The sequence below is a fragment of the Lissotriton vulgaris genome, chromosome 1_1, assembly GCF_964263255.1.
Source record: "Lissotriton vulgaris chromosome 1_1, aLisVul1.2, whole genome shotgun sequence".
NCBI classification, from domain to species: Eukaryota; Metazoa; Chordata; class Amphibia; order Caudata; family Salamandridae; genus Lissotriton; species Lissotriton vulgaris.
This window is the reverse complement of record NC_141685.1, coordinates 456,544,766-456,562,840: the sequence shown is the minus strand read 5'-3', so window position 1 is coordinate 456,562,840 and position 18,075 is coordinate 456,544,766. Positions and strand designations below refer to the sequence as shown.

The following is an 18,075-nucleotide window of genomic DNA, read 5'->3' as shown; positions in this document are numbered from 1 at the left end:
ACTTCCTGTTGTCTTCCTTAAATTAATTGGAATGCAATGAAGGTATTATAATAATATTTGTAACAAAATAAGAAGATAACAGTTGTTTAATAAAAACTCGTTAAGTGTGAAACAATACAAGAATAATAGCCAAATATGCTTCCATGCAACAAATGCCATTTCGATCTTCTGCCCAACCTCCAGTTTACACCTGTATCACCATCATTATTATTCATAACGGCGCGGGATTGGCTTATATTCAAGTCATTGTATGTCCCACAGGAGTAGAGTGAGCAGGAATTATTATCTCTTCTTGTAAAAACTGTAAGACACTCTCCTTACTTGAGTAACCTATTTTAAAGAAATAACACTGTGGCTTGCGGATATTGAGCTGCTCCCTATGTGTGGTGCTGTAGAAAGTATCAAATATTTTAACTCCAGCTGCAGCCGGTCATATGCATGGGACATCTTTAGGGCTGAAAAACTGAGGCATTGATACCCTTTTCTTTAAAGACACAAGTGTCATGGATGGTTGGAAAATAATTTAGAAAGGCTACTTACTGTGCCAGGAGGAATAAATGCCGCTTTGGAAGGCTGACTTGTCCGTATTCTCCGCAGTACCATTTTGCAGGCTCAGAAATGTATTAATCAGTACGCGGGTATAAATGATAAAACGGTGCTGGATTCCTGGGTTGTTCATTCTGTGAGTCTGTTGCACAGCAGCAAGGCCGGCTTTAGCACTGGTGGCGCCCAGTGTGATAATGTTTTGGCCCCCCCCCCCTCCCAATGACCACTTCCGCCACGGATTCCCTTCCTAATACCCTTTAACTGTCTCCATAATCACTCTCTCTCAGATGCATTTAATATAGCGTCACTCATAAAAGTGAAGGCAGGGCCGACTCTAGGGCGGTGCGACTGGTGCCACTGCACCGGGTGCTGACTTCGCACAGGGGCGAAAAAACACCTGCTGCCCTGTTCCTGGCCTCTAGAAGTGTTCAGGCACTTCCTTTTGTTAGTTGCAGTTTACAGTGAGCTAATATCTGTCATCAAAGAATTGCTGGCAGACTTCAAGGTATAGATTAGAACATATGGGTTCTAATGTTGTGAAAAGGGTTCACTTGTGTACAAATCTGTTCTTGTCATTAAAGAGAGCCCCAATCCATTGTGTTACATTTTAAATTCAGAGTTTGTGCTTATCCAGACCAAGTACTCTTCAACTATACTGCCTACCAATATGGATGACATGTGAATTCACCCCTTGTTATCCTTTGTCTTATGTAACATGTCCTATACACTGATTTGCATACTTTTGATTGATAGTCTCACAAGAGTCCAGCAGTTAAACGTACTCTGCTGGACTCCCACAAAGCACTGAGAGCTTCCCGATGGCTAAGTCTAGCCGTATCTCACTGTTGCTAACAGACCGACAATATCTATGTATTGGTGTGTGTCCATATGGGTCAAACACTGGAAAGGAGAAGTTCAAAGGTAATGCTGGGCCGGGTGAAGTATTTGAATCTCATGGAGGGTGGTTCTTTCTCCTGCCACACATTTCAAAGGCGGAAGCAACCTTTAATTGAAGTGTGTGAAGGATATACTCCCGATAGCACTGCACATTTAACCCCTTCGAAGCTGATGACGAGCTCAGCTCGTCATCAGCTACGGCGCTCGTATGCTGATGACGAGCTGAGCTCGTCATGTAACGAGGTATTTTAAAAAACACCGCACACAGCGCGAAAAGCCGCCGCAGCGATGCGGTTAAATTAGACGGACAGTTTTTTGCTTTGCTAAATATACATGTCATAGTCTCAAGTTACCGTTCCAATAAGTGCAAGGCTTTACATTTCTTATATAGGAGCAGCAGGAGTTCTAGAGTTCCTTTGCAATCCGGCTGCCATCCACCCCAGGGTACAAGGGAGGGTGGAAATATAGAGCGCCCCAGGGACATGCAATGTGAATGTTTTCACGGCCATGTATCAAAATCATTAGTGTATATAAAATGACATACACAGACGTGCAGAATATCACTTACACATGTTTTACCTTTGACCAAAAAAGTAGGGAACATCTTTAAAAGAGAAAGGAAGATAGCCCCAGTAATGGTGTGTTCACGTCATGCAATGTTGTTGCCTTCAACCATAATTAAACTGCGGGAACCATAGGTTCGGGGACCCCAGCAAGAAATAATAGACAGAGACACATTGTAAGGATGCTCAACAGGACGTTGCTTGAATTGAATTGAAACAAATTAAAAGCCATTAGTCATGAACACCACTTGTAAATTGCACAACGATATTTTCTGTAAGCACAACACAGCATAAAGCACTTCAACAAGTTCATATTTACTCCACCCTCCTCTGTGGCAGGCACAGAATGCCAACAAAGAATATGCATAAAAACCCATTTAGTTCTCAGCGGTTTGATTTATCAAGCAGTGTGAGCAGCTGAAAAGCATATTTGCTGAAGTCTGACACCCAGTCTTCAGGGAGCCACATGGTGTACCCTGCCGGCCTGGGGTACCGTATCCCAAAAATAATAAAAACCAAACACAGCAACAGAGGTAGAACTTGTGTACTATATTTCACCTGTTAACTCGTTTAACCAAAGAATTAAACTCGCACAGCACAGACCAGTTTCTGCATACAATAGTGAATTACTGAATGACATTTACTGTATCTAAATTTGGTATAGCTGTTTTTGTATCGTACTAAATCTTTACACAAAGCTTTGTGCTCCCTTTTTGCATTCTTGGCGATTTTTGTTTTAGTTTTAAAGTTGAATTGAGGGGGCGGAGCCGAGCCGGGCAGTCGTGATCCATCTCGGCTCCCGGCTCCGGCGCTGCTCGGGAGCTTGGTTTGGCGGTTCCCCAGTGGCCCGGGGGCTGTTTTCGGCACCCATAGGAAGCGGAAGGTGCAGGGCACCTGCGGGGCTGCTCCGATCGCCCCTGGTGCCGCTGTAGCGGCGGGATCTGTGAGGAGACGCGAGGAGAGGACGGCCGCGGGCAAAATGGCGGCCGGAGCCCTGATGAGAGCGCCGATGACCTCAACTCTCTGTGGGAGGTACGCTTGACGGGCGAAATCTGAGGGACGCAGGGGCTGCCTCTAGTTGAGGATAGTCTCCGGGGGCCTCTGTAGCGGCAAGACACCGGGGGCGGCCCCGGTTACAATCTGCCTTCCCACACCTGCCTGACCTTAAAATGGCGGCCGGGTGTGACTTGCAACTATCGGTCGGCGCCTCTACTTGACCATCTGGCCCCAGCGCTTACTGCCTCTCCCATAGGCGACCCCGCAAACTCTCTCTGTGTCTCATACCTGCGGGGGTGAGCTCTCTTCAAGGATCCCTGGCAGTGACCCTCGCCTGCATCTACCCCTACGATCTACCGGACATTTGCAGTGCCTTATTGTGAGGTGCCCACCCGACGACAACAACCCGGGAGGTAGGGTCGCTGGCTGCTCGCTGGTTCCTAGCGGAGCCTCCCGCTAACATACCTGGGCAGGGGGTGCACAACTGGCCCCTAGTGCTGCGGCGGCTCCCCCTCGCACCACCCTCCTTGCAACTCGCCTGGACCTAAGATGGCGGCCGCCAGTGACCACAGAGCGAAGATAGCCGCCACGCGGGGCCTGCTCTTAACATGCCTGGGCAGCGCCCCATGGCCAACGCGTGACCGCACCAACACCTCCACCACCTTGCACACTCTCACGCCCACCGAGCCGGATGACCGCAGGCTCTCCAAGATGGCGACGCACCTGCGGCTGGCCTCCAACTTCATCTCCCACCTGGGCTTCCACCTTCTCTCCTGGACTTCTTGTCTTTTGTTCTGTCCTGACCGACACCCTGCTGCTGTGGTCAGACAGTTTCTCTGGACTCTAGCCCTCCTCCCACTCCCTCATCCTTAACCCTTTTCCCCGTGGATGATCCTCAAATGTTTCTTCCCTTTGCTTCATCTCCCACCTGGGCTCCCACCTTCTCTCCTGGACTTCTGGACTTTTGTTCTGTCCTGACCCACACTTTGCTGCTGTTTTCGGACAGTTTCTCTGGACTCTAGCCCTCCTACCATGCCCTTGGCCTTAACCCCTTTCCCCGTGGATGATCCTCAAATGTTTCCTCCCTGTTGTGCTTCCCCTTCTCTCCATACCCTTGCATCCCTCCCACCCTCCCTTTGTGCTGTGACTGCATCCACACTTATGGAACTCTGCTCTTTGACTTATTGTAATAACTCTAATTAATGGTATTTGCTTTAGACCTTTCACCATATACCATTCCTATGTGACTCTTAGAGCTTATCCAGTCATATCCCCTCCCTATGTATATAGAGATAACTCTAATCACTAGTGTATGCAGTAGACCTTTGACCGATTGCAATAATGCTAAGCTTTGGTATTCGCTGAAGACCTTACACCATATACCACTCCTATGCGTCTCCTAGAGTTTAACCAGTCATATCCCTTCCTATGTGTATGTAGTTGACTCTTATCACTAGTGTTTGCAGTGGACCTTTGTACTCTCTACCACCCCTATGTGACCCTTAGAATGTTTCCAGTCATATCCCTCCTGTGTAGATAGAAGATAACTCTAATGACTAGTATCCTATGTGATTCTTAGATTGTATCCATGTGTATCCCCTCCCTGTGTTTAGAGTTATAGCTGTAACGACTAGTCGCCTGTGTGACTGTTGGAATATAGCCAGGTGTATCCCTACCCCGTGTGAAGAGATAACCCTACTCACTAGAACAAAAAGAAACGTGCTCCTGAAATGTGTAACGTAACTGATTCTATGTAAAGTGCTTTGATAACATGTAACGGAACTGGTGCTATGTAAAGCGCTCTGATAACCTAATCGGTTCAAGTTCCTGAAATGTGTAACGTAACTGATTCTATGTAAACTGCTGTGATAACATGTAACGGAACTGGTGCTATGTAAAGCGCTCTCATAACCTAATCGGTTCAAGTTCGCGCTATAGAAAACTCTAAAAATAAATAAATAAATAAAATAAAATAAATCTCTTTATCAAAATTACCCTTGATAGAAAGTTGAGAAGCCACACTTAAACCCCCCCCCCCAACTTCTTGAAAGCATAAAGCACTGAATACAAATAGGTCAGTCAGTCCCCCCTCAGTAATCCCTGTACCCATCTACTACTGTTCAATGCAGAGAATAACATATATAACAGGAAAAAGAAGACTAGATTATCTTATTACCACCGCTGTCAAAATATTAGGGAGCCTGGGTAGGTGGGTGTTGGTGCAGCCCAACCACCGCCATCAGGCTACAAAGAGGTTCACCGTTGAGGAAGTCCCCAAGGTCCGCCTTGATTTTGAATCCTCTTGCTGGATGCTGGACATTGATGTCAAGTGAACCCAGTCCCTCCCACACCACAAAAAAATGCAGGAAGAGAGATCTGCTGACGTTGTCTCACTATATCGGATACAAAAATATTGTTTACAAAAATATCCTAATGAGTGTAGGTTTTCTGTTATTAACTCCAATGTGGCGATATGTTTGTAAAGAATATATAGGACAATATTTATGCCAGATGATATTCTGGAGACAGTATTCTAGTACAAGACTTCCTCTTCATGATGAGTGACTAAAGGCGCCCCTTTGTTCACTGTTGGGTGCACCAGACCAAGAGGCATATCAAGATTTGTTAGTCCTACTCAGCCACATATATTCGGCTTTTCAGGTTCCTTGTCAAAAGGTTTCAAACAAATGGACTACTAACAGAGGATGTAGCCTTGTGGCTAGAGCGGTCGACCTCGAAGTTGGGGAACCGGGTTTGAGTCGCGGCATCAACGCTCAACATCCTATGATTCTGGGCATATCACTTAATCTCCCTGAGCCTAACAAAAATGAAGGTGTCCATCTGTAACAAAATTGGTGCTCATGTAAAGCGCTCTGATACCTGATACCTTCGGGTCTAGTTCACGCTATACAAAACTCTATAAAAAAAATCCTAGCTAAACTTAGTCTACTGATTATTTAATAGGAGGAGCAGGAGGCGTAAGTAACGTGTGAAGTGAATGAATGAGTAGTTTAGTATTTCAGACACACAACGGTACCCATAGAGAAAGCGATTAAGTGATAATCACACGTGAAACGGTGACCAATTACGCCCTCTAAAAAGAATTTATTTCATTGAAAGAGGTTGCCCAGTCAGTATCGGCCAATCGCCGAAGAACACTGGGAGTGTGGAAAGTGAACGCTGGAATCAGGTATTCCCCCACGCACAAATATGCTTCCCACTTCTTATTTGAGTGACTAGTTGTTGGAACTAAATAAAGTCACTTACCCAGGATCACACAATGCAGCCAGATGGGGAACCCTAATCTCTGCAGTTAAACACAACTCCTTTAAAGTGACATTTGTTTCTCACCCATGGCCTCTCTGTACGTAGCCTGTGGACAGAGGGCGATTCAGCACTGCCTGAGAAGTGATGGGAGCAAGAGCTTCCTCTAAGGAGCATGGGGCCTTTATCAGGGTCTCTCGGTGACAGGCAGGCATCAAAGTTCGAGCTCTAGTGCAAAGGCAGGCGTTAGCCTCGACCAACCACCAGCACACCAGGGGACACAACCCCCGCCCTCCCCCCAGCATCTCTAGGAGGGTTATCTGGAAATCCGCCTGCAGGAGATGAAACACTTGGCCCATCAAAGGCATTGTTGTATTAAAGACCCTTTAGGCTCAGCTATATGAAAGAGGCCTTCTCACGGAAATGCCCCGAAGCCCGGGCTTTCTTTGAATTTCACAAGAAAAACTCTTATTTCATGGGTTTAAATCCGACTATTTAACGTAAACTTCACTTTTCCACATTGTGGTCGCGGCACCCCTGGCTCCTCATTACGGCGCACCGGGGTGCCGCGGCGCACAGTTTGGGAACCACGGTTCTAAGAGATCCCCCAATTTAACTACTCTATGGGGCCTCAATAAAATTGTGGGCCATTACCGATGAGGGAACTGTCTAATGTGAGATTCTACAACTAACACTAAACAGTTTGTACATGGTAATATCAAATATGATTAGCAGGACCACACTAACTGCAATTCACAAAATGTGCAGTATGCGATTTGGTGCCCGTGCAGTCTTGTCTACGTCGGTCAGACCATACAACGTGTGAAGAGTCGACTGTCTCAGCACAAAAGTCGCATCCGATGTAAAGTTGAACATTCACTCTTGGTGGCACATTTTTTGGAGCATGGCCACACCCCATCAGAGTTGCGTTGGCAGGTAATTAAACGTCCAAATAGGCGTGGTGATATTGCAAGAATGCTAGACCAAGCAGAAGGCCGGTGGATGTTCTGCTGTGATAGCATCAATAAGGGACTGAATAGTCTTGAAGAATGTACGGCTGTACTCTTCAACTAGAGAAAGGGACATACTGAAACGTCTGATTCTGATGTGTATTAGTCCTGAAGAATGTAGGGCGGTACTATCCAACTGAAAAATAAACTGTAAAATATTGATTGGGTATGTGTAAATATTATTGTCATGCATATATTAATGTTGTTGAATCTCCTTGAAGAAGGTACGGCTGTACTCTTCATTTGGAGTAATGGACTGTAAAATTCAGTAATTTGGGAATGTGTGAAACATCTAATGTCACATATATTACTGTCGCTCAATAGCCTTGAAGTATGTACGGTTGCACTGTTTAATCAGAGCAATGAATACATTGAATAATATGATACTGATTAAAACAATGTTGATACATCTCTTATTTTATATATACCATTGTCATTTAGACTTGTAATTTTTGAGCTTCGGTGATGTAATATCATTATAAAATTGTTAAATTTGCGATATACATTTTACATTCGGTATTGTGTTGATATAACTGTGAAGAAAGATTTTACTAGGTTCTCATAGAGCCAGCAGCTTGTATTAACAAGAATGTATAGATGACCAAGGAATGGTATGTGCATGGAATAAGGGTATTTATTTTACCTGTTTTTTTTAACTTAAATGATTATGTAAATTGGTATGTTGAAATTCACTTTCTTTTCTTCTCCGTTTGTTGTAGACCACAACAGATCTTGGTGATGGGGGTCAGTTCTTTGTTTCTGTCTTTGGAACTGTTCCAAAATGGCCGCCATTATGCGGCCGATTTGACTTTCTTTAAGAAGACTTCTTTTACTTATAAGTGTCTTTTAGGAGCGTCATATTTATTAATTTTGGGGAGTGTTTTTTGGAACTTTGCATAAACGCCACCGGCTCTTTACATATGAGCATATATCTGTTGATTGGCGATAGGTATGACGATAAAGAGCCGACTTTCTGAGTAGTCCGCTTTCTATGTTTTTGAAGGCACGCCTTAAAAGCCGTGCGTAGTATTTACATCTTTCTGCTCATTTTTGCCTGCCGTTTGCTGGAGGACGGGACACTGCACACAAGGGTTTTTCAAGTAAGCTGAGGGTTTGTGGCTGGGCTTTCTGCCTTTGTTCTCACTCAGGACCTCAATGTTCCCGTGTGTCTGCTCATTTTCTCGCAGACTTGTGATTTCGCTTGGAGCAGGGATAGGGGTCTTTGGCACAGCGTCACAGTGATTTAGCTGCTTGTTGAGTCTCTATGTCTGTGACTCTTTTTCTATACTCATGCGTTTAATAATCGCTTTTTTGTGGTATCAGGGATTTGTTTTCTAACTTATGCGCTAAATAAATCTTTTTGGTGATGTTAATCGCCACAGGAGACTACTTTGTAGCACTTTTTTATTGTAATTACCTTTTTGCGGATTAATCGGACACATTAAGAGGAGTATTTCCTTTCAAATCGAATTTTGGCATGACACTCCGTGTTACATTTCCAAATAACGTTAACACGGTCTGTCGACATTAGTTTCTCTGAATGATTCAATTAAAATAATTTTAAAATTCTGACTAAACAGCCCTCATGAATTGTCTGAAAGACTTCGCAGTAGTTTTTTTGTACTGAGTTTTTGTTTCTTTTTCTTTTTTTCATTTTCAGTAAATAAATTACCTCAACGCTTGGATGTTGCAAAGATTTATATATCCTGGCTGTATATTGCTCAACCGGCATCTTTAGTTGACTTTTCCACTGATGAGTTTATACTTAGTGTGTTACTCCCACACCAACAGGTATGAACATAGGTCTTATTAACTTCTGACCTTGTCTTTATCTACTTAAATGATGGCAGCAATTTTAATTTGTCTACCCCTTTCTGTTTGTTATAGGACTCCCCCTCAACAAAACCTCTTTAAACAAGAAAAACAAATTGTTGGTCGGAAAAAAGGAGGAGTATTTTGCACAGGAAGAATTTATGGTTTCTTTCTCTATTTTTAAACTTCCCTTTTTTAACTACTTGCACTTTTCAAATTACTTTGACTATTGGTTCTACTATTTTCCCTTTAAAAATCTTATCTTGATTATCTCACTAGCTCCAAAGATTCTTGGGCACACTTTTGGTGGTGATAAAGCCTGAATAAAATCAAAAATTAGTTGTTTTATTACCTTTAACCCCCAGCCTGTGGCCGGAATTCCCCGCCTGTGCGGCAAATTCCGATCGCGGGCGTGGTCATGACGGCTCCCAGCCATCATCAGCACACGCCCACCGTGATGCATGACGGCCAGGGGCCGTCATCAGCATGGAAGGGGTTAAAACTCATGTACATGTTTTCATTTTTTTAGAAACGTTATTAGGCCCTTTCTGTTTGTTATAGGACTCCCCCTCAACAAAACCTCTTTAAACAAGAAAAAAAAATGTTGGTCGGAAAAAAGGAGGAGTATTTTGCACATGAAGAATTTAAGGTTTCTTTCTCTATTTTTAAACTTCACTTTTCTATTTTTGGCTATTGGTTCTACTCTTATCCTTTTAAAAATCTTATCTTGATTATCTCACTAGCTCCAAAGATTCTTGGGCACACTTTCGGTGGTGATAAAGCCTGAAAAAAATCAAAAATGAGTTGTTTTATTACCTTTAAAACCCACGTACATTTTGACTTTTTTTTAGAAACTTTATTAAGTGGTCGCTTCTCGCTCTTGAAGTCCATTGTCCTGATGATGACCCTTAAAACAACTTTGGGTGAAACGCCATCAACGCCTCTAACATGGCCTAAATTCAAGAGGACGTTATTGTTTGATTGTGTACCGTGTCAATTGTTGTATGTATATTTCCCTCTGCTTTTTGATTTTCCACATGTCAAATGTTTTTTAGTGTATAGTATGAGTGTATTGAGTGCCCTTTGTCTTTCAATAAATGTATTTATATAATCACTTATGTACATGGGTATTTGTGATATTATGTTAATATCAAGTTTTTGTCCCCTCCACTATATTTTCTGATTTAATTCAATGTTTATTTAGTTGTGTACTGTGTGAACATAGCTCAAGAGCCATTGTTTGAAAAACAGCTATTGAAACCCCTGGCTCTTGCTCTAGGGTGGCCCTTGTGGTCAGTAAACTTGCATAAAACATTAGCAAACATGAAAAGTTTGGGGAAAGATTGTGAAGGAGATTGGTTAGTCATGTCATGGTTTTGAGTGATTCTTTTGGAGAGTTTTATCAGGTCTAGTAACCTTCTCTAATTGTGTAGATAGCCCACACAAACAGGATGGCTTGTGAGGAGCAAATGTGACTTCTGAAGATGTTTATAATATCTGAATGTCTACCAGCATCATCCTCCTATGCAAACCATTGATGCACATCGTAAGTGAATACCACCTGAGGTCACATTGGCACCTGTCGGGTGTAGGTCATCTAGCTACAACTCCTTTATATGCTTCTTTTGATATGCTCTCTTTGGTGCCTTGATCCAATAATACAGGTGAGATGCATCCTTTCCCTTAGCTCATGGTGAAATGAACATGTTTTTGCTATTCTGTTTGTGCAATGTTTTATGTGAGTTAGCATTTGTGGCACTATTTTATGTTTAGCTGTTATTTTGAATCATGCCATTAGCTGCTTATTGATCCCTCGCGAAGCAGGCTGTGGAAAGTTTCATTTCTCCAAGGTTAGGCTTTCCTCTGCTTTTGAATACACTATTCTTATTAGCGCATACCTTTCCCACTAGATAGAGGCCTCCTCCCACTAGTCTAGTGGCCCGCACGGAAAGAGTGATTCTGGGTAGAAGATACTGTGTGCCCGGCCTCAGAATCAAAACCTATCCTACTGTACTTCTTTGTGTTAGCTGTACCTGCTTGGAAAATTCCATTATGGGCGGGCCTTCCTTGGTTCAGAAATGTACATAATGTATCGCTATGTTTGCTGAAGTCAGTCCTCTCTGCAATACCCCCAAGCGACTGGGCAGACAGGGCTCCACTCTAGTTTATCTGAATAAATATATACTTGGTTTGTATTCTCTACTGTCTGACCGACTCTTCATTGGGTATGGAAGGCTGAGATGTGGTCGTGAGTGACCCGGGTGACCCTAAATAGGCCACTTCCTTCAGTCACACATTCCAACAATAGCTCATCAGTTTCTGTGAATCTGCTCATCACAGGTACACTCAAATGACTAACTGTAGGGCAGCCAGGGTGCTATTAGTCCTGATCAAAGCAAGGTAAATGGGCCTGAGACACTTCTTCTGTAGCAAACAACAGACGATGAGGTGAATCGTCTGAACACACATTTGGCCCTCAATTCCATTGCATGTGTTGCACTAATGATGGCTTTGCCCCTGATCTGCTGTCACCTTTAAGAGCAGACTTGGCAGTGTTTTGTCCTGTGGTTGTGTAAGACCCATGCACATACAATGTGCTATTGTCAAATGCGCTGGTCCTATGTATTAGTGCAGATTATTTGGAGCTGTTTTTATGACTGTGACAGGATGAACCTATCTTCTGATGTGGCTGGGCACAGGATGCTTGCATAACACACACAACCTTGCTGCAACCCAAACTTTGTCAAGGTCAGCCCCATCTCTTTGGAAACCCTGCCTGAAAGACCTCCATCAACATATAGACTGTCTTTAGTTCTGAAAAAGATTACAAATCCACACATTTAGTATCTACCTTGAAATGTAAATGCTTTCATATTTGTTCCTCTACTTTCTCTCTCCATCCCTTTGCTTGTTCTCTTATTTCGCTGTTGCTGGCTTGTCTTTTCTTGTTTCCTTATGTCACTTAACAACAACTCTCAATTTTGCCTTTCTCATCTTCTGTGATTCCAATTATTGGCTAGTCTTTTTCACCCTTGAACTTTGCCCTACCATCATGAGGTGTTAGGGCAGATCGGGAGATGTTGCCTTTTTGATCCCTTTCCCATCTCTCCTTCACTCCTCACAATAACATTTCTCTATCTTGTCCTCTAACATACCTCTCTGTTCTCCTCCTAGACCAAACTCATCTCTGCATATTCACCCCACTAAAACCTTTGGTACTTCACCTCCCGCATCTACCGCTCTCTCTAATCTTCCTTTAAATAAGTGATTATCTACCTGCTGCGTCCTCCGTAGACGACTCATTTATGTTAACTTTCACGCTATATTAAACATGAAATTAGGTAGGTAGATGACTTTTGAAGGAGCCTGTGCTTTCAGTTCAATCTGTGTCATACTGACCGCCTACAATTGAACTACACAATGCTTACTGCTAAGAAACAAACAGTGCAAATAAAGCTCAATGGACCATAAGATTTGTCGTAAAGTGTGCACTGGCAACCAGTCTTCCATTTTGCAATGTATCTTATGTACTGAATCACAATGTCTCCAGCCACAAGAAGTTGCAGAACAACCTTCCTAATGAATATTAATTAAGCTGGTTGCTATTTGTGACCCCCCACCACACTTGTTATTGGCTAAAAACATGGAGATGTTTTCTGCAAGGAACCTCACGCCACCATGCTTGTGTTTACATTTTCAAAGCGTATGTTTTCGAAGCTGTCAGTGTTCCTTGCCACTGCCTCCTCCACCAGAGTCTGCCACCACGAGTCACAGTGAGGTAGGTGTACCAGGCAGAATGAGGCCATTGATACATACCACTTGCAATCGCAATTAGGTCGGAATACCCAGATCATGCTCCTTCCTGCTATGGTTGTACCGGTCGCAAGGCCTGTTTTGCAAGTTGGAAATGCTTGCCCGAGCTGTAAAATGGGTTTAATGCATACTAAAACATTTTGCAAAGCCTGTGAATTTGCATGGTATAGAAATCCTAATAACTAAATGAAATTTGTTGAAATTGAGTTACATGATGTGCTATGTGTGTAAATCTGTATTTCCTACAAACTGAATGTAATCTATTAGTTGGTATTACAAACAATTAATTTTCGATTATGACTACTGAAACTCAGTAGTTTTATTTTATTTTTAACTACAAACATTAATCAGTGACTCACCGGTCCCATACAGCAAATGTGCCAAGAAGCAATAAGTACCGCTCTGTGAACCAGTGACTCATGCAGGCACTGGAGATGTTTACTTGGCAGATGTTGTGGCAAAATCTCGCCTTATTACTTGGTGAGCAGAGGGTGAAGCTATGGGTCAGCCAGACCTGCTACTTATATACATTAGTTTTTCCATACATCTTGCAGTCTCTGAAACGGTTGGGCCAAGCAAGTTTTACACACTTACACAACAGAAGGTGTAACTTCTCTGCATCATATCTAGGGGAACTGTCTTGTCTAGGACAGAAGCCAGCTAAATAAAGCATGTCTGCAGCTCTGAAAGCCAGTGAACCTAACCCTGCCCACCAAACTTGTGGAAGTGTGTAGATTAGGGCAAAAACATGATTGACTGTTGAGCCTTCCTTTTAATGATCTGTGGGTAGGACCATAACGTCAAAGGGGAGGAGTCCTGGATTTAAATCCTTAAAGCACCCCTCCCACACCTACCCACAGCACCCTGGAAATAACCTAACGGTAGGGTTTGTTCTGATGCCCTGGAGTTACAGATTCATGTCCCCCAAGGTGTGGTGGGGGAGGAGAGAGGGTTGTGTGATTGGGCAGGGGAATATAACTCTAAGCCCTGCCTGCCAAGGAGTCCCACTGCGCGCGACGCGGGGAGCCGCTGTGCAGCTTGGGATGAGACTCGGTGAGAACTGAATAGTTCCTTGGAATGGCTGGTTCTATTTTGTAGTTTTGATAAGCATACTGAGAGGACTTTGCACTGGATGAATCATTGTCTCTGTTCTTGGGCAAACCCCCTGTTTCTTTTGAAAGTGCCAAGTTTTTACTCAGTAGGAGGAGGATTCTGGCAGCCAGAGGAATTTGTAAAACAAAAAGGAAGTCCCCGATAAAACAAATGACTACTGTGCATGTTATTCAGTCACTCTGAGTGGTCTCTGGGCAGAAACTGGTAGAGGAAGTTTAAATATTTTTCCATGAAGAAGCACAGCACATAATTCACGAGTTCTTTGAAAAGTGACTAACATTGACTCACTCTCCTTCCAGTCCTGCTGCTAGAAGATGTTATTGTACGTTTTAAAGTGACCGTCTCCACTGTTCAAACTGCATGACCCACTGTGTTAGAGGAACATGCACAGCTATTTACAGGCACGGATGCAAAAAGCATAACTTTCTTAGTCTATTTTTCTGCCTACCAAAAATAATAACATGCGAATTTAAACCACCAGATAGCCTGCTGGTCAACCACAGAACTCCTAAACAAATGAAACTACCACGTGAGTGTTTGGGGTGGCATTTGCACAGCCACGGTCTCATTATTGCCTCTTTTATAAGCTGCTGCATAACATTTCCATATTTGGTGGCATGGCTTTATTTGTGAATTAGGAGTCCTGCCAGCAAAGTTGAATTTGCTGAAGAGCTTTAATACAAGTTTGAGTGCGTGTACATTTTGTAAAGCTAGACCACAGCGCTGACATGTCGACTCCGGGATACCACATGGCCTCGCGCTGCAAATGCACGAGTGGCCTGGGAAATGGGCCAGTATTTCACCATCTCCGAGTTACTGAAACTCGGCTAACCCGTTACAGGGTTGGGTTAAATCTGGTCCATTTGAATTGGTTTCTAAATGTCCATTAATAAATGAGGAAATACAGGGGAAACGGTACTACCTGGCCCGATTCCCCTCGTTATTCCTCATTTAGCCTAGACGTTTACCTGAAGATTAATCACTGCTGAAATTTCGGGATGAAAGTAAACAGATTTGCAGTGTTAGCTACAGATCTTATCATTCCGATGAGGCCAGTAACTATTGTCACTGGTGGCATCAGAATGTATTTAGTACTCATAATTAGGGCCTAAAAGGAGAAATTCTGTCCTCATTTTGATTCGTATGTGTCTATGTATTTTATTCTACTCTTCCCCATGCTCTCGCCGCTTCTGCAGTCTTAATTTGTATGTTTTGAATTGCAATATTTATCCTTAAAGATTCTCCAGTTAGTTCAGAGCGATCAGAACTATTGTGACATATATGATCAGGTTCTGGTGAGCTAAAATGTATGGTTAAGAAGCGGCAGATAATGACACAGACGATCGACATCATATTAGGTCTTAGGTCTTTGTATCATATTATGTGATAACCTGGATCCGTGCAGCCTTCGATAACCCGAAACTGCAACCTTCCATAGCCAAACATAACACAATAATACAGCGTTAAATAACATTACCAACACAAATTGGCATTAAACGAATGGCGCTTTCAGTTGCAGACAGTATGCAAAGGGATTAATGTTGATGTTATTTATACAAAGAAAACTCCAGACACCATTAATATCCATCTTGAGTGACTGCGCTGCCTAGTACTCAGACTCTGCCCCAATGACCATTTTTCCAAACAAGTTTAAAAAACACTGCAGCACTATAGACATGTTAGGAAGCATCACGAACAGCTATTGATTCTTATGGGTGTGTTGTAACTCTGTTCATCAGGGATTTGCTTTCGGAATCTTCATTATTCTGTTTGATGCTAGTCCTGCATGTGGGGCAGGGTATGTTTTATATAGGTTTGTCTCATACATCTGTTACTTTTCCACCAGTGAGGGACTTACCTGTGATGAACTAGGCCCATTAGTGCTGTCTTTTGTTATGAAACACCCAAATGTGCTGCTTCTAAATTTTATGTGCAGTGTCAGCAGCTGATTCTGTGGTAGCGAGAGAAAACAGGTTTCTCTCTGTTTGACATGAGGCGTGCTTTAAGGCCAGTCATTGATCCAGGCTGTAGGAGGTCATGTGTCTCAGAGAGCAAGGTTGTCTGCTTTCACATACTGCACTGACCACCATTGATTTGGACTAGACTTGAGAAAGAAAGGTTGTGGTTCACGAAGGTACTAATGGAACGGTTTCTGAACAAAAAGAGTTTCCTTCCTGTTGGGTATGTACATATGTTCATATGAGCTGTCACGAGCGCTCAGGTGTCTGTAGCTCGTGACAAGCTCGTGCATTGGGATACTGTGTTGTCTTTTGAATATGTGGAATGTGGGGAGTTAAATGCTGTGAACTGTTATGGGCATTACGAGCTTGGGACTTAAGACGAGAGCATCTAAATAAATCCTAGTCCATCTTCATTTCTTCTCCTGCGTGATTATTTGACTTCCCTACACTGGCGACGAGAAATGAGTAAAGATTTGGAATTGTGTAGTGTCAAGAAGTATCTTGTGCATGGTTGGCCGGAACAGAGGAAATTATCTGGAAATATGATGGGTTTTTTTAAGGTTCAGGAAGAACTTGCTGTGGAGAGTGATTTAATTCTTCGAGGAGACAAGATTGTCCTACCTTTTTCTATTAGAAACACTCTGCTTGAGATTGCCCATGAGGGACACTTGGGGATATCTTTCACCAGAAGACGTTTAAAGGAGTCTTTCTGGTGGCCAGGGATTGACTCTTGTGTGGACCATTTTGTGCGTTCTTGTTCTTATTGTTCTAACAGTGACAAAACAGCTGTTGCTTTACGTCCAGAACCCTGCCCTATTGACTTACCTTCAGGTCCTTGGCGAAAACTGGGGATAGACATTATTGGGCCGTTTGGTTGTTTACTCGAACAGGAAGCTTTTGGTATTGTCCTTATTGACTATTATTCCAAATGGCCGGAGGTCAAGATGGTTAAAGAGATTACTTCTCATCAGGTGATAGAGTTTTTGGATGAGATTTTTTGCAGAGAGGGCATTCCTCAGGAAGTTGTGACTGACAATGGTCCGTAGTTCGTGAGCAAGGAAATGGAACAGTTTTTTGTTAAATGTGGTATTATTCATAGAAAGATTGCGGTTTTCCATCCTAAAGCAAATGGCCAGGTTGAACGGTTCAACTGTGTGATCAAAGAAGCCATTCAACTTTCTATCAAGGGTAATTTGAATTGGAGAAATGCATTACAATCTATGTTGTTAGCTTACAGGACTTCACCCAACTCAGTGACTTTGGTCACTCCTTTTGAGCTTTTAAGAGGACGGAAGCCTAGCACAAAGTTAGTTCCTTGGTGGTTAAAAAAAATTTAGCTGGTTTTGAGAATTGTTTGAAAGTGGATTTTGAAGCTGTTCAACACAGGGTTCAGTTGTACAAGGATAAAATGAAACATGATATGATTAAGAGAATTGGCTCTACGTCCAGTCGTTCTATTAAGGTGGGTGATCTTGTTCGCATTAAAAAGAAAGAGGGTGTGAGTAAAGGTTTTCCTGTGTGGTCAAGTCCAAGGAAAGTGATTGAAGTTTTTAGGAATGCGGTCAGGGTTGATGGTGGTTCTGTGTGGAATTTGAGCAGAGTTTCTCTGTTTAATGGGATTAGTCGATCGGTGGATGATTTTGACAGCAATGTTTTTTTGGATGTTGGAGAACAGAGTGATAAAGGGGAATGTGTACGTGCTGAATGTAACTCGGACAACACTAGAGTTACACGTTCTCATCGTTTACCAGTTCGATTTAATGATTTTGTGATGAACTAGTTTTTTTTTTTTTTTTTATTATTTTGTTTTCATTTTAATGGGGGAAGGTGTGTTGGGTATGTACAAATGTTCATATGAGCTGTCACAAGCGCTCAGGTGTCTGTAGCTCGTGACAAGCTCATGCATTGGGATACTGTGTTGTCTTTTGAATATGTGGAATGTGGGGAGTTAAATGCTGTGAACTGTTATGGGCATTACGAGCTTGGGACTTAAGACGAGAGCATCTAAATAAATCCTCGTCCATCTTCATTTCTTCTCCTGCGTGATTATTTGACTTCCCTACACTTCCCACTAACTTGGTACCGCTCTGGGAATCAGTG

The 18,075-nt window shown here is 42.9% G+C and overlaps 1 protein-coding gene across 1 annotated transcript in view; it reads left to right on the top strand.

Moving 5' to 3' along the window:
* The window catches only part of LOC147747344 (uncharacterized), a 59,990-nt gene extending 47,297 nt beyond the window's left edge, over positions 1-12,693 (top strand). Inside the window, exons 3-4 of the mRNA XM_086953651.1 lie at positions 8,937-9,067; positions 9,164-12,693. Of these exons, the coding sequence (XP_086809777.1) occupies positions 8,937-9,067; positions 9,164-9,190 (158 nt within the window). The 3' untranslated portion in view covers positions 9,191-12,693. The remainder of the gene's footprint in view (positions 1-8,936; positions 9,068-9,163) is intronic.
* Positions 12,694-18,075: the final 5,382 nt, after the last annotated feature.